Source organism: Platichthys flesus, chromosome 14 (genome assembly GCF_949316205.1).
Source record: "Platichthys flesus chromosome 14, fPlaFle2.1, whole genome shotgun sequence".
Classification (NCBI taxonomy): Eukaryota; Metazoa; Chordata; class Actinopteri; order Pleuronectiformes; family Pleuronectidae; genus Platichthys; species Platichthys flesus.
This window is the reverse complement of record NC_084958.1, coordinates 4826085-4843746: the sequence shown is the minus strand read 5'-3', so window position 1 is coordinate 4843746 and position 17662 is coordinate 4826085. Positions and strand designations below refer to the sequence as shown.

Sequence of the window (17662 nt, the reverse complement as noted above, 5' to 3'; positions counted from 1 at the left end):
TACATCTATATGTACATCTTTAATTATCACCCATATGAACCGGTCTGGCTCAACAAAAGTTCCTGGACTCCCTCCAAGCAACACAAGCAGAGATACCTTACTATCTGTTTATGAATAAAGAAAAATGATGTGCTTTAGTCTTTGTTCTTCAATTCACCTGTATGCAAACAAAGCCTCATCAATCCTGATAGGTCAGACGAAAAACAGAAACCAGGAAGCTTTGAACCATAAAATATGTTCCCTCGCTTCCAGGTTCTACAGATTCACATGCAAAACATGAGATTATCATATGTTCAATAACTGAAATGTAAAGGGATTAGAAATCAACAGAATGTATTGCGACACATACAAAAAAGTATGTTCGAAAATCATGAATATACAGTATTATTTTTCACAATATTTTCTCAGGATTTCTTGATGCGACCAAGATTATAGATTGATATAGCCTAATCCAGAAATGTAGGAAAAAGTAAGCAAACCATTAATGGTGCTGTAATTCTAGTGAGCTCTTTTTAAATGATATATAACTAAAAATATGTTTGGAATAGATCTGGATGTTATTGGTTTATAATCATCAAAATGTAAACAGCCATTTGCAAGCAGGACAAATCTAGCTTCGTACGCAGACACTTCTAAATTTGATTCTACCTGCACAAATAGATTTTCTCATTCCCATGAAATAAGGATAAAATACATTTTAATTTATCCCACATGGAATAACTTTCATAAGCCTCCCTTGGTTTATTTCATCTGCTTGTAATAAAAAATACAGCGTCGGTTTATAAAATAATTTTTCTTGGAAAATAAGTGTAGCCAGGGCCAACATAATACTCATTAATAATAGTCATTTCACATGCAGCCTTTTGAGGGCAGGGAAACTAGGTTCATGGGTCCAATGTCGGCCTAGAGAGCATTACTAACTTTCAGAGTGTGAGATTTCATATTGTCTTCGGTATGCCTAGACCTGTAGTAGAAAATAAAAAGAATATAAAAAAAAAAATATTTGCACACAGCAACAGTGTGAATTGCTGTGAAAGATAACCTTCAATAGTGCAGGGGGCAGACAAAGCTTTTACTGATATCTTTGCCCAGGCAGTTAAAACCGTACTCTGCATTCTAACTTTTCTCCAAAACATTACAAGTATTCTGCGCTGCCCTCCAGATTTCAAACTTGTCAAGGCAGACTGTGCAAAGACTGGAGAGAAGTATTCAGGTATGCAGGTACAAAGAAAATAAATCCAAGTTTGGCAGACTTTTCATTCATCTGTCCTCATGGTGAAAAGTTAGTTTTATTTTATTGATGACTTTAATTTGGAAATAGTTCTCAGATAGTCAGCAGCTGCTACCGTGCATGATCAAACTGCTCCAAACAATCAGACAATGCCCTAAATGGTCAATGCATTAAAAACAACCACCATGATCTCATTCTCCTCATCATCAGCTCGGTCGAGGGATATCTTTAGGTTTGCTGCCCACGCTGCTGATCGGGAGTGACTCACCATCAATTATCCTTCACGAAGGAGACACCAGAGTTAAAGAAATACAGCGAGTCGCCCACAAACGCTCAATCCCTCCATACAAACCTTCCTCTAAAAGATGTGTCAGTTACAGCCAAGGACACCGACCACTGCTGAATCCGCCCAACTCTAACTCTCCCAACAGCGATGTCTCACTAATAGTCGGTTTGCTTTACCCTCACCACTGAGAAACTCACTGTTTATCTGGTTTTAAATTGGACAGTTTTGGCTGGACTTTGCCCCAAACAAACAAATCAACTGCATTCATTTGTAAATAATTCAGTGTATAAAAAACACACCCTATTTCCACATTGTATGGACATCTGTTTTCAGCCATGGAGGACAAGAGAAGGGATTGATTCCACCAATGATGTAGCACCAGATGCTGGTAAAAACTGATTTCAGAACAATTAAGCCACGTTAAATTCATATTTAATATATTCAGATCCATAGTGTTCTACAAAGCATTTGTTTTTAAACAATATTCCAGTATTATAATGTAAAACTACTAGCTATATACTGTAACTTCCAGTTAGACCAAACGATGACACTCCAAACTCTATGAACTTCTCTCATTTACACACCACACCTCGTTACTCGTTATAAATTAAAATATGAATATAAGTCCAACACTATTTGAACCTCAGCATCTGGGATTCACAATTTGTTAAAAATATACAGTATAGGTATATATGTATATATATATATGTTTCACCTGAAAAAAAGCCTGGAGAGAATTTGTTTGGGTTGTTTGTTCATGTGTAGGCGTACTCTAAAAAGCACCAAATGTTGATACTTGTATTTTTACTTTTGATATTTAAGTACATTTCAACACCAGATACTTTTGATACTAAAGTACATCTTTATATGAGGTACTTTAAGACTGTGACTCAAGTCATTTTCTTACGGGTGACTTTTACTGGAGTCACTTTCAGGTAAGAAATCTCTACTTTTACTCAAGTATGGCTTTCAAGAAATGTATACATCACTGCACATACATGAATATTTGTGGATCCATCTGAAATGAACTGGTTGCCATACGTCACTGGTTGTCTAAGGGCATAGCGCAGCTACCATCACAATGTGTGCCGATCTGCCCAATGATGATTGAATATACTCAAACAAATCATAATCACCTAAAAAATCCAAGAGGGTTGTTTCTTCTCTGGACGACCTGCTTAGTCTACTTGTGTCAGCAGAGGAGAGAAGCCGACGGGTGAGAGAGAGAACACACTGGTGGTTTGCACATCCCAGGAAGACAGTTACCATGAACCCTGAAGAGGATCTTCCACAAATAAAGGTGGATTTGTGACAATAAACCATGTGGACAGATTTCCTACTGGATACTACGACTGCAGGGTGTTTAAACACTTCCTAAGGTGAAGAGTAGCCCAACTGGAATCATAACATTTTATTAGATTTAATGAGTTTAGTATTTGTTTCCAGAAGTTAAAAGTCGTATTAAAACAAAAATATCTATATGGCTAATGACTTGCATATTTGTGTTACATATCACTAGTACAGCACATATATCGAAGGTATGTTAATGAAAGACGGAAAAGTGTAAAATCATTCAAACTTCTAAAAAGCTCTTCAGATCAGTGGGTGACAGTGTATGCTCTATGACTGAGAATTAGTTCCTGGTCAAACTTGCTCATTTGAGATTTTACAGGTTGAGCGCAGGGCAACGCTTTCTTTGAACATTAACATGACAGGACGTCTGCAGATGAAGAGATAGTGTGATGTGAGAGACAAAGCCATCCGCAGCAAACATCAGAAGATATACACACACTATGTGGCAGACTGGTAAAAGAAAATCCCAATTAGTGATACAAAGCTAAGTTAGGAATGCTGAGGGAGCACAACATAGTTAACTCCAGTGTCTCCATCCTGCTGCATTAACAAAGCAAACAGGTCATTCTAAACTCATTTCAAACCGTGGAGGCCGACGTTCTCACAAATGTGCACTCTCATGGAAGAAATTAAGCATTTACATCCTGATGGACTTTTTAAACGTCTTCAGCTTCACTTTAAAAACTTTATACATAAAGACTGGAGACCAAATCAATTCATCCTCACTCAACCACCAAACAGTTGAACGGTCTGTTGCAATTTCGATATGCGAGCGACTGTAATGAGCGATTACTGTGCTGAATAATTGTTTTTTTTGTAGATCTCAGTCTATGGATAGTTACAACAGCCTTTTTGTAACTAAACTCATGAAATAAAGGATTATTTCACATAACAGCAGAAATCTCCATTTAAAAGCCCTATGGCTTAAAGCTACTCAACAATGTTAGAATACATGTTGATTTCAAGACAGCACATATTTCATTATGTATGAAAAGGTGGAGGCCATCGAGTTACGCAAAGACATTTATGATGCAATGTTTTAAAACAAGTATCTTCAACATAACTGACTGGAGTAGCACATTAAAGATTGAAAAACGTCACCATCAAACCATGCTCTGTGTAAATGTATAATAAAATCCTGAGCATTTCCTACTGACTGTTAACAGAGAAGATATACGGGTGCTGTCACGGATAAAGTAAATGATCTCAGCCACAGACACTTAGAGGTAACTCATGTCCGCACACTTTTGGTGATAGTAAACCTGTATCACAGCCACATCAAATCAAGCTCTGGTCACTGACAGCAGGTCAACGCCCCTGTAATGTGTGCAATTATGAATTATTATGTCAAATCTGTCCTTCCTTACCCACAGAACATCTGGATGTTGTAAAGGGTCGGGTCATCCTCCAGAGGGGCCAGCTGCTGGAGACACAGCTGCTCGCAGCCGCCATTGAAACCGTCAGAGCAGTCGATGCCGATGTGGTGGTCGTAGCACCCGGTCCCATCCTTCATAGGACTCAACCCCGGAGGGCACTGTGGAGAGAATATTTATAGATGACTAATGTTAGCAAGAACAGACTTTTTGCCTCATTCAGGGATGCTTTCTTTGAGCTGCCACATTAACACGAATTCCAGATGGGGCAGGTAAACAGACCCGATAACATCTGTGCCACAGGATGCTAACTGCCAGATTTCTGTTCCCATTAGTGTTGCTTGTATAAGCAATGGGCTTAGTGTGTAAAGGCTGCATGAGACAAGCCGGTTCACATTAAATTATCATATTATGTTTTTAAAACTTATAACCACTGTACATTTAGAAAATAAGAGGCCGGCACATTCAGGGACCAGGTATTTGCCACCACTTCAATACATTTGGAGGAGACACAAGTCCTATAGTGGAGTAATAAAGAATATGTCACGACCTCGAGGATTAATTGATATGGTGCTTTGAATTGTGAAAGCAGACCTTTCCATCTACTACTTCATCTCTAAACTCAAACCCTGCCTAAAGGTAGGGTCACATCTTCTCCCTGAGAAACAGCCATTCAACATATTTGCAACCCACAGGGAAAAGCAAGACTGTCTTCGATTGTGCTGGTGGATCTGCAAGGATGAGCTCGACAGTGTTTCAAGCCATATGGTAAATAAGCAAAGCAAACTTAGCCTTCCAATTTGATTGAATTGATTCTGTTCGAAACGTCAATCTATACCAAAGGATTGTTCACTTAGAACCATAATGGTCAGCAAGCTGGTAAAAGATGGAGCTAATCTTGCCATGCGATGAGATTACGAACAAAGTCATTGCAAAGATGCAAATAGTCGCAAAGTTCCCGTCACTCAGGTCACTTGCAATCCTGCGACAAGACTTGTGCAAGTAACGCAACAAGATATTTGTATGTCTGAAGCGCCATTGTGAAAGTCTGGAGCATCAACAAAGTTAACCGAGGCAGCATGAATGTGTTGACCAAATTTCAGTTTGTCCAACAGTTGTTAAGATATATAACCAGATAATGTGAAATAAGATTCAGCGCCTGAGGACCATAAAGGTTACTACAAAAAGGGTCATGGCAATACATGCAGTATTTATTGAAGTTAATCAGTATGGACCAAAGTGTTGGGCCGACTGTCAGTGGATTTTGACATTCCCATCACGTGAGCCAGAGAAGGCAAATAAAGACTGGAATACAAACTGGCTGTTTAGTATCACTCGTCCAAGTATTGTGGTATTGCTTTGCCTCAATGGAAGAAAAGTGCATTTCCTCAGGTTGACTCGCTCAACATTCAGCCACAGCATGTCAATTCTTCACTGCATAATCGGTTCTTGGTTTTCACAGAGAGGGCTTTAAACTCCTCTTGTATATATTACAAAGCTAAAGAGCTTTCGCGATGCACGCCCACTTGATTATTTACTGTGGCGCAGAGAATGACAGGAGCGGTGATGAAATGGCAGAACACCAGACACCTTTTTTAAAAGGATTCTTGTCCTGTCGAGGGAGATGAGGCAATACTGCGGTTTAACATTTAGATTCCCAGGCAATCCAGGGAGCACTGGATGCATGTTGGAAGAGGGAAATTAAATCCTTTAGTTTTAAAATTTGCCAAACGAGGGGTTTCTCAGAAATTATTAAAATCAAATAAAATATAACAAGACTTTTTATACCGAGCTGTTGACTTAATTAAAATGCAGATAAAGCTCGGTTAATGTAAAAGCGAGGTGTGAGACCTGACTTCAACTCGGCTCCCTCTTTCTACAGCCGTGTTCAATATTTCCCAAGATTTTTATTTTTTTCCCCACGGACCTGTCAACTCAAATTCACATTATGTTTTCTGTCAGCCATTACTTCAAAGGGAACTTTGATGGAGTGCATTTTAACAAGGCGCTGCTACCTTCAGATCAGCGACTAGTCAGTTGCCCGTCTCTGAGCACCGACACATCAGCAACTGCCTTTATTATTTAGTCCGCCTCTCTTCATCAGCAGGTCCAAGTGCCTCATTTGGCTAATAAACGTCTCGCGCTTGTGGTAGATTCCAGTCTCCTTGATGCCTTGTGTTGAAGTACAATGTACATTTGAATGCATTTTTTTTTGTCTATTACGGTTTAGTGTGCTCTATTAAACTCATTATACATAAAAGAGTTACAGCGGAAGCTTTAAAAAAGAGCTCTAAAAAAACGTAACAGATCATAGAGCTGTCCACTTTTATGAAGCCAACTAAACCCTGGAGTGAAAAAGACATGAAAGGACTGTACAAATGGTTCACCTCAGACGGTTCCTGAGTTGTGAAGGCTTTGTTTCCACTTTGGTGTGTTTTGAAGTTGGAATGAATACAAAAAAAAAAAGACTAGAAAGCAAAGGGGTTGTATGAATGTATTTAGAACTCTTTCCAATATTATATATTATAATGTAGAGCAAAGAAAAAGCCTTCAGTGGGACAGGCCTATAAATAACATGCATGTGTTAATCAAAAAAAAATTCTGTTTTGGCTATGATTTAGAGCCAAGAGTAAAATTGTACCGATTGTACCTTGTATACCCATATTTTTTCAGTTCACATGAATTTCCCTAGTCGGTAACTCATATTTCTGGTTATTTCAACACCCCCTGAATACACTACAACATAATGAGACCCATCCTATGATCAAGAAAATTAAAGGCTCCCCTGGTTTTGGCCAAAATACACACATATATATATATAGTCATTTCTTACATTAATTGGGAGTGACTGTATTTTTCATAAATAAAATAAGTTATTGCAGGCCTTTTTACCAATGGCACAGACTCACAAGTATATTGTTCATAGTTGAATCACTCCATAAAAAACGTATCTGAGCTTCTACTGTATGTCTCAGAGAATATATGAACAAAATCCAATCAAAACGTGAGAGAAAAAATAGGTCTCTATATTATGAATATTTTCAGCTTTACTTATTGAGGATGAGAAGGGAGGGGGGCCCAACCATGTATTTTAGATGTTTCAAGCTCTACAGTGCAATGATGGCCAAGTTTAGGAAGAAAAGGAGTAGTACGAGATGCCTTTTAACTAAACTACTTTAACTAGTGGGATAATAAATTACATTTTTGAGACGGTGACCAATACCAAAGCAACAAAACCAAGCAGCAGAGTCAGTTAAGACAAGCATGGGCAGCATATAAGTTTGTAACATGGACGGGATGAGGATACTCACAGGAATGGGAAGTAACGACTTGACAGGTATGGTAAGTAAGCAACATGGATGATTGGCTGGATGGGAAAGAGAGCCGTAGTGCATAGAAGAGGAAGAAATGGGGAGCACGTGTGCAGGGAGTTGTGGGTGTCAGGTGACAGGAAAAGGTGGGGACACACTGAGGACACTCAGTGGTGACACGGTGACAGGGATCACAGAGTGAGGCTAAGAGGCAAAAGAAAGCAGACAGGGCAGGTGTCTGCATGCTATTTTGGGTGATTGTTAGTTTGGGCTTTATACAGGGTTTGAGGAAATGAGAAAACAAAATACCACTCTTCAAACTGATTGTTCAGTCTTGGCCGTTTCCAGCCAACCTGATTGTGACAAACTCTGATTTGCTACTTTTCAGAGTTGGAGGTTTGGATTCCACCAGATGCACACTACTGCTCACGGTGTGCGCACCGCTCATCGAGCAGAGCTCCCTCTCTGATTTGTTTGAAAATAATTATCATGACTTCAAATCTGAGATCAAACTATTTTTTTTCCTTCAATTATGCGACTTTCTCCCGATACAGCTTTCACTTACAATTAAATGCGACGTATAACAACTTCTATTACAGTTTGAGTCCGGTGCAGCGCCGTCTTTAGATTTTCCTTCAATAAATCCTGGCTTCATTCAGTTTCTGGGATGTCTGTGTGCAAACGACACTGCAGTATCATGCCCTTATATGGGCAATGACTAGGCGTTTACCCTTTGCTAATTAGGAAAAACTGACACGTGCTTTCATCTTACGAAGACATGGCATTCATCAATATAAGAAATAAGATGTGAACAAGTTTGGAGGTAAAAGTATCAAATTAACTACATGTCATCTAGATTTTATTTAATTAGTTTTTGTTAATCATTGGTATTTTGCTGTATTGCATGTTGCTGTTTAATTGTTGTACCTTTTACTTTGTGAGGCACTTTGGTCAACCAAGTTCTTTTAAATGTGCTATATAAATATAGTTGACATTGACATGTTGTGTCATGAATCTGACGTACAGTTTTCTTACAGTTTAAAACAAATTAAAGAAGATCCTTCAGGAGATATTGGTGAATTTGGCCCATTTAACTAATTCCCATCTACATGTGTTTGGACTGTGGGAAGAAGATGACAAACACAAACATGGGGAGAACATGCAAATTCCAAAAAGAAAGACTCCGGAAGGAACCCGGATTCACACTGGCACCTTCTTGATATGAGGCAACAGTACTAACCACCCCACTACTTTGTTGCCCCTCTCCCTTGTTGCTCTTACCAGAAATGTTACAAACACATTTAATTTGTTATATCACTAGCTGCATCCATTAATAAACTGTTGTAAATGTTATAAGCCAATAAAAACATCATTTTAAACATAATGGGATAAGTACTGGAGGATCATTGATCAAATGTATAACTGCTTCAGTGTATCAAGCCAAGCTCATATAGACCTCCTTAACAGTCATGTACAGTATGTTCTAGTATGTGTCGTAGTAGCTGCACAGAATGGGGCCACCTGTTGACTGAGTGGTCCCTGGCCTTGCTCCCTTGGTAAACTGATATTGATTTTGTCAACCTGCGAGGGGCCATTGCGACAAATGATTTATTACTTGTAATGCTAAGAGGACATGAAACATTGAATCTCCTCACACATCTGTGGCACCGAGTCTTTTAAATCACAGCAACTCAGCGCGATCAATGGATGTGTGGATATGTGGCGCAGGCTGAGAGGAATTGGTATTGACGGGTCGCTGCACTGTAGCTTGCCAACCGCAGATAGCTCTGGTTATTGACTGCCATAATAAGCTTCCGACAAACTGGAACGGTGATAACTCTGAACCATTTTCCAGCTGTCTGTAGGATAATAATCATTAGGAATACGTGCCTGCCAGAGTGTTTGTCTGTGGATTGTTATCACTTGAGATTCCAACAAACCTGGTCTATAATCCTTAGTAAATAATCGATAATCCTCTGTAGATAACCACTCCCTAAGTGAACGGTGCCCAGATCCGCCAACATTTTATCTGATTAAAAACTTAGCTTTGTTGTTATGTTCGAGGTCTGTGGCCAAGAAAGTTGCCATACTTTAAGGATTCAGCATGAGTGGCATGATAAGAAAATAATCCTGATTAACAGTTCATCATAAATCTTATGTGAAGAAAGCTAATTCAATTTTATTCTCAGTTATCTATTCTCACTAAAGAGTAACATGTTTGTATTTATTCAGGTATTTAATATCATAGGGCCCTTCTCAAAAATGATTTGAGGCCCATGTGACATTTCAGAGTGAAAATGATAATTAGCTCTCACTTGGAATTTGATGTCTAACAGCGTTTTACGACATCTGCAAAGGTTGGATAAGTCGCTATGGACGTCACCACTTCGATTCATCCGTTCAGGTTCGGAAAAATCTGAACTTTTAAATTCAGCCAACATATCACATAATACATCAATTACTTATTTTATATGAAACCCATATGACATTTCGGAGCAAAAGATAATTAGCTCTCATGTGGAGTTTGGTGTCCAACATTTTTTTTGACAGATTTGAAAAGGTTTAAAAACCTTACTAAGGACTTCAATGTTATTTAATCCATGCAGTTTAAGAAAAATATGAATATTCAACCATCATTACATACTTTTCAAAAAGTTCAAAAGCTCTGTGAGCTCAAAACATGATTAAGTTGAAATAAAAATCATACAGTGGGTTGAGGGGTGGGACTTTTGGACCTTGAAAACAAAGCTACATAAAGTAAGAAGCACTGAGGGTTCAATCTAACTCCAACCCTAACCCTCAAATCAGCCTCTTTTAAAACTGATAGGCTTCTTTATTGCTGCAGGTCAAAGTGTAATTGAGCACAGTTCTGAATGGTTGCTGTGAAGAGGTTTGAATGCAGAACTGTGCAAAGGTCTGCATTCAAACCTGCAGGAAACGCCATAGAGCTCAACTCTGGACCTTCGGCCTCTAAATCTCAGGTTAGAAATATTCTAAAGCTTCAGGGCAACACAAAGACTTTTCGAAGGTAAGATGGTGGAAGAGGAGCCGCATTCGACAGGTGAATCTGGTGTATAGGTAAACCCAAAGGTAAGAGTGAAAGGGTAAAGGGTCAAAGCGGCTCAGCAGCTTCACACATACAACATCCCTTATAAGATGTAAATGCAGTGTCAAAGTTTTAACAAAAAGGGGTGACTCTATAAATCAGTCCTGTTTAAACATTACAATCTACAGTGAAAAGAACTGGAGCTGAACCGATCCTGTTGGGGCTTTATATACCTGCGGCTAACAGGGAATAGTCCATCTCCAAACGAAGCAAAGGCTTTTATAATGTCCCTTCACTGATAAAATAGAAAGTAATCACCAGCTATCTCAGAGCATTTAATAAGCGGACAGTGAGTGAGAGTGTGGGTTTGCGTTGCCATGTAAATGGAACTAGCCGTACCCAGTCTGCTCTGGGAAGCCCTTGAACCACCATGCCTTTTAATCCTGTTTCTAATGGAGATAAATTCCTGCAGTGCTTTTGAGGCTTGAAGGAATCAGTGTGTGCCACTGCCAAACAACAACAAATCCCTGCAAGAGGAGTTGGATCAGCTTTGCACTTATAAAATGTGTCTGTTAGGTAGAACAATGGATATGTGCAGTGATTGACGACTTGAACAGCAAGGTGATGCATAAACAGGAGAGCATAGATCATTCTTAAAAGGGTCATATCGTTCTTCAAAATTCCAAAGGAAACCTTTATTAAGTCTTCATGGTTTAGTCTACTCATAATAATACATTTACCTCAGGGTCACTGACTGTGAAACGATAAAAAGCAGACATTGAAACCATCCACAAACCAGTTCAAAACGTTTCAGTATCTGCAGGTTCCAAAGATTATTCTAAGGTAATATTTTTGATATATAATCCAATATGATTCAACATCTTACATTGTGAAATATTTGATCAGTCTTAAAAACCTGGCCTGGTTTGTTTTGGAGAGGTGGAGACCTACTGACAAGGCTTCTAGCAGTTGTGAGGCAGTGTGTGTCTATGTGTTTTTTCTGGGCATAGCTTTGTCGAGAGAGCTAATATAATGTATTGGTTGCAGTTTTGTCTAAGTCTGGCCTGTATCCAGGATTACTTAGACTAGCTTTAAAGGCTCATGTGGCAGTAATTAAAATTCAAGGATTGGATGGCTCTTGATGAAGGTTATGGAAAATTTTCTGTACAATTATGCATCCTCAATCGTTTTAGAAGGATATTCCGAAGTATTTTGTACAGTCGATTGAAAACATAGGCACAGTTCTCTACTTATTGTTTCACAGGATGTGCAAAAGTAAAATTAATTTGATTTGTCATCTCTGGCTTTGCATTATATGTGTGTATTGAAAAGGTCATATCAAACGTAGCTGTGGGGTTTCTGACGTACCATAGTGCCTTATTATATTTCCATGTCGGTGCCTTCGAGGCTTTGACGATTCATGTTGTTGTTTATCTTTCAGTTGGTGACTGCTCTCACCATAGAAATGACAGCATTGGTTATTTGTTCAAATGCCTAAATTGACTTGTGTTTATGGTGACCTAACAAGGACATCTTTGGATAGTGAGTATAATAAGCCTTTTCTCTCAGGAGAAAACGGGAGGAAGCAGCAAAATGAGAAGGTTTTCAGGTTTTATTTTTTCCAGCGTCATTCTGACTTATACAACTGGGGGTAAAGGTGCACACTTCCAGCCCGTCTGTTTCTGAAGGCATCAAATTGTTGCAATCCGTTGTACACAGTGTTGGACATAGTGTCCTGTTTTAGAAAGGAACTAAATTGTTGGGTATTGCTTGTCTGTTGTTCACACTGGCAGCGTGTCCGTCAGATTATGAACTAAACTAAATACCAGGACTCTGGAATGAAAATGTGCATCGTCTCTCTGTCGATAACAATCAAAGCCCTTTCAAGGCAAATTAATGGATTCAGAAAGTGAAACTCTGGAGTGCTTATACTTTGAAATGGGTTTCGGGAAGTGTTCGTAATATGTACGTTGGTGACATGGACAGACGGACATTGTGGTTCATAGCAGAATAAACGGAGACAATGATCTTTCACCTGAGATTGAATGTTTATCTTTTGAATTAATGTCACAAGCACAAATGATAGCAACACTTCCTACATGCGTGTCAAGATAATAAAAAAAAATAAGCCACATTTCTCTATTGTGAGATATTTGCCGGAGTATATAATGCACAGCTTCATACTGTGTAGTACTGGTATTCAATTGAGTAAAAGGGACTACTATCATACAAGGAAATATTCCTTTATATATTATTAATGGCCATATTCAAAGCAAAACTTCTGCCCACTTCTGCAGTAGTGGCTTGTTTTTGTTTCCTGTTGTTTTGGTAGGTATTAGGGTGGCAGATCTCAGCTTTCATTTGGAATTAAAAAGTGATCTGGAGCCTGATAAGCTTAATGACCACTGATCTAAAAGGTTGTCACAGGCACAGTTTGACCAGGAGACACTGTGATTGGACCATTAGGCCTTTGAGAGTGGACGGCTGGGCCATCAAGGTGTGTCACTCGAACATGACGTGACATGAGTGACCACAGCGGGCATCCCATATCTTGCCAACGGTCATTAATCGTTTCCTTTAACCATTCAGTATAACTGTCATTTGTAATGACTTTGGAAGACTCTGACAAACAATACCATTGTGCTGATGAAAATGTCATATCAAAACCCGGATATATCGGTCACCGAGGAGAGCGATGACAAATTATAGTGTCCTTTAGTTTGAAGGCTGCTCTATTATTTAGCCAAACTAGTCATTACAATGTGCAAATTCAGAATAACAAATATTCTCAACATTGCCCTTTAGGAGAAATGTGTTTGTGCAAAGTTATGTGCTATCAAAACCAGACCAAATACCGGATATTGCTTGAACTTAAAAAGCTTTATTTTGATGTATATGTTTATCCTCGATTACAAGTTGAGTTTTTTTTTCCCTTTTATCCCTCTATGCATGGCATCAATATTGACTGATCTTCCACAAAGAGAACTGAGACAATATATGTGCTGCAAACCGGAAATCTGTTTTTCATCGCATTACGGAGAGAGAAGCCCCCAGGAGCATCTTTGTCAACTTCACACAGAAACCTATCTATACTAAGGCTGCGTTAAAGGAATCACTCTCTGCGAATCCTACATATTCCAACAGTTTAACTTTCCTTTCATGTTCCTCTATAGAGAAAGTTGTCCTGAGAGAGTTTTTCCACGAACCGGAGTGATGAGATAAGCAGCGAGTGCCAAAGGCCAACTCATCCCCGAGCGCCGGGCTTTTCAGCCTGGACTCCTGTGGATGTTACAGGTAGGCAGTTCGCTGCAGAGTAAGTTGCCGTAACCCTCCTCGCATCCTCAGCAGAGTGCAGAAAGCACAACAGGGGGGGGGGGGTGCACACGGTGCAAAGAGAAAGATCGTATCGTCTGACCCCGGGTCTTTCCATTTACTGTTGTGAAAGTGTAGTGTCAGTGTCCATTAATCGGACACTTCTCATCTAGAAACTTCGGTCTGGTTTAAAGTCTTCAGCTGCGTTTCAAGCAATGGAAATTATAATTCAGGAAACTTTGTGGACTTTAGCTTCTCACTTGGTAACGAAGAGGTAAAACTTCAACCTTGTTACTGCGAGCTGAGAACCTAACAAAAGGAAGTTGGATATCACTTTTAAAAGACAAGCATTATTTATACCATGTGGCAAGTGCCTGCTCACGTCTGAGCTGGAAGTTTCCTAATGAGATGGGGAGGTCTTTTTTTAGCAGTTGCTTGCAGACACTTTTTGGCCTACACGGAACCCGGATTTTTTACCAGGGTTATTGGAGGTTACAAAGTTGAGGTCACACACAAGTCAGGAAAAGCTACATGAGACAAACAAGCACACAGGTGGACACCGCCAAAAGAACCTCACACCTGCTTGATGAATAATTCAGCTAACTATGCTATATTTGGATTATTTTATTGGTATTTAGATGACAGACAGATGTTTACCCTGTCTGTTACGCCATTTCACACTTCACTAAATTATTAATGAATAGACTACTTTCTGCTCAGTTTAGAAGAGGGAGCTTTGACTTTGCTAATTTTGTATATTAAGATCTTGTTGAATTGAGCACATTCTCTGCTGCTGAAGATTTTTTCCTTCTGTTTGTTCCACTACATTAATGTTTTTGAAAATACATTTTACTCTTGTAACATTACCACAGTTGTTTGTCAGGTTCCACTGAAAGTCTACAGGTTGATTGTAGTACACTGGGATGGGAGGGATTCTTCAATTGAATCGTATCCATAGTATGCCCAGCCTTTATGGATATGACAAGATTAAAAAATGATGGATTATGTAACAAAACATTTGTGAAATTATCTCTTTTTTAAACTGCTGTAATATTTATGTATTTAGCCCTGTTTCCTTGAAATTACCTTTTTTTTCGAGACCCTGAGGTCCCGAATAGAGACCCAAAAAATACATAATAAATTTAAAAAAAGACTCTTTAACCAAAGCATTTTTTAAAAACAACCACCTAAAACCGGAGAGTTTGACAGAAGTGCGAGCAAAGATATGCAGATAGAAATTAACTAAAAATTGCTTTAAATATTTGGCAAGATCCGAGCAGAAATCTCCCTTTTCTTCTTTCTTAGACCCATCTGTTGCCGACTAATCATTGGTCAGCAGGGCAGCAGGAACATTGTCTGGGTCTACATATTCTTTGTCCTTTAAACACTGTTCTCGGCCATGAAAGTCTGTTGTAATCTGCTTTAATGTCGGTCCTCCTGTTCAGACCAGCAGCCATTGTCGGAAACTAGTTTACTAATCTTAAATTGTGCAGAAAACAAACAAATTACATTTCTCATAACGCATTTTACCTTTCCTTCAGGCACTTTAGTGAATCTGGTTTTCATCAGTTACATCCTTTTAAAACAATGACATCATATGACACTTGCACCCATCTCATCCAGCTCTAAAGGGAGAAGCAAGCCAAATGTTGTACACAATCCCAAAAGGTGTAAATATTACACACACACAATATTTTTAAAGAGTTACTAAGTGCAAATAGATAATATGCATTAAACAGAGAGAAAATCACCTGCTGGTTTCATGGGTGGATGATTAAGCTTTTGTTGTTTCAGGCTGCAATGATAAAAACAACAACTGCTTCATGTTGCTGGTTGAAATGCTCCGACCTCCCCATCAGCTGCAGTGTCACACTGCTCCTGTTCAACACATCAAACCAGCTCCTCATGATGTTGACCCTTTCAACTCCCCCCTGCCTCTTTGCCTCACATCTCTCCCTCTGCACCCCCCTTCAACTCTCCCGCCCCCCTTTGGTGAGGTGCACCACTCAGTATAAAATCCTATAAAGTACAGAAACCTCCCTCCTGTCTGACAAACAAAACCTTGGGCCAAAAAGGACCATAAATCACTCCATGCTGCTCCCACAGCCTAATAGCTAAGAACAAATGGTAATAATTGAGAGTGACTCAGATGAGCGTATGGACATTTTTATTACTCCTCTACTGTCGGGATGTTACCGGTTGGAAAAACTGTTTATGAGGATTTGATGAAGTACATCCAACTGAAACTGTAAATGTGAGCTACACAGAAAATGTGATTTTGAATAGTAAGTAGGAAACGTCCCTGCCATTGAATGAGCACAATTTGCCTTAAACATGTTCTCGTCTTCACATCTTTATGAGATGAAAAGGTAACTTGTTCTCTTTTAGAAGAAAACGATTTAAAAATAAATACTTCATCGTGAATATTAACATAAATCATTTACGATGTGCTTTGTTAAAAAATGAACACAATACTTGTGCCGTTCCTGTACAGTAGATCTACATTATCTTCGGCAAATGCTGACATCAACCGTCTGAGCCCAAAAACACACCCCACATAAATCGTATGACCCTTGGAGAAAAAACATCAGTGGTGACAATCTAATGTGCTCCTCTATTCCTCCTCAGGGCTGAGGTCCAGCTATATCTCTGCCAGGTATTGACTCCACTCAACACTGCTTAGTGTCCCAAGATTGTTTTTTGCTGCCTGGGGGGAACTGCACCAATACAAAGTGGAGAGAAGAAGTGCTTCAGCCAGCAGCATACAGTAGGTTTCTGTCCAGAATGATACAACAAAAACTCCTGGCTGCTAAGAAATGTATAGAGCACAGGGGCCACTGCTACAGTAAGAGGTAGGGTTGCTTTTTAAATATGTTTTTATCAAATTTGTGCAAATCCTCATAGCCATCAATGAATAAAGTCAAAAGAGGGTAAAAAGCCAATGTCTGTGGCCCTCACAGGACTGTGATAAACATGACCAGTCATTTCATTTGGTCCAAACGATTGGTCAGCGAACCGGTCGGCCACCTACTGACCTGCCTGCCTGCGCACACCGTGCTCGTCCTCTCACCGCTCATGATCGGAGAGACATTCACCTCTGATGCAGAGATGAGAGCCAGATATCAGGGAGCGACCCGTGGTAAAAAGCCGACTCCTGGCAGCTGTCAGGCACAGCACGTTCGGTGGGATGTATCAGTTGTATTTTTTCAAAGTGTACCCTGTTCTTTCGAGCTTTTCCCGGATTACCAAGCCTCGATTTAAGGGAACTGAAACCCTTTGAGGTTAAAAGCTCACAGAAACAAAGCCTAATCATTTCACCCTTAAGGGCACCTCTGGGAAATTTTTTGGCTTTTCAGTTTTGTATTTTTGTATAGTTTTGGCTGTTTTGATCTATATTGCAAGACATTTTCCAAAAGTGTGTATTTTTTGTGGAATGTTAAAACTTCAGCCTATTTTCCTATGATATACCTTTTCTTTCTTTGGGTAAAAAAAACCGATACCTTCAAGCTAGTGTTTGCAACTAAAATGATGTGTGCGTGTTAATATGGACTTCAGAGAGTGGGATGAGTAAACAAGAATGTGCGTGCGTGTGTGTGTTTGTGTGTGTGTGAGAGTGATACGCTTAGACTAAATCCAGGTGTATAAAAATCAGAGAAATAACATCTATTATAAAACCTCCTTGCTCCGTGTCTTTCTCCCTCTCTGTCTCTCTCACACCTTTTCAACCACTGATACACACAAACATGACGT

The 17662-nt window shown here is 39.4% G+C and overlaps 1 protein-coding gene across 3 annotated transcripts in view; it reads right to left on the bottom strand.

Moving 5' to 3' along the window:
* Nucleotides 1-17662, bottom strand: part of astn1 (astrotactin 1) — a 423107-nt gene that overhangs the window by 222984 nt on the left and 182461 nt on the right. For all 3 annotated transcript variants that reach the window (XM_062404910.1, XM_062404912.1, XM_062404911.1), the window contains one exon: nt 4238-4404. In XM_062404910.1, coding sequence (XP_062260894.1) covers nt 4238-4404 — 167 coding nt within the window. The remainder of the gene's footprint in view (nt 1-4237; nt 4405-17662) is intronic.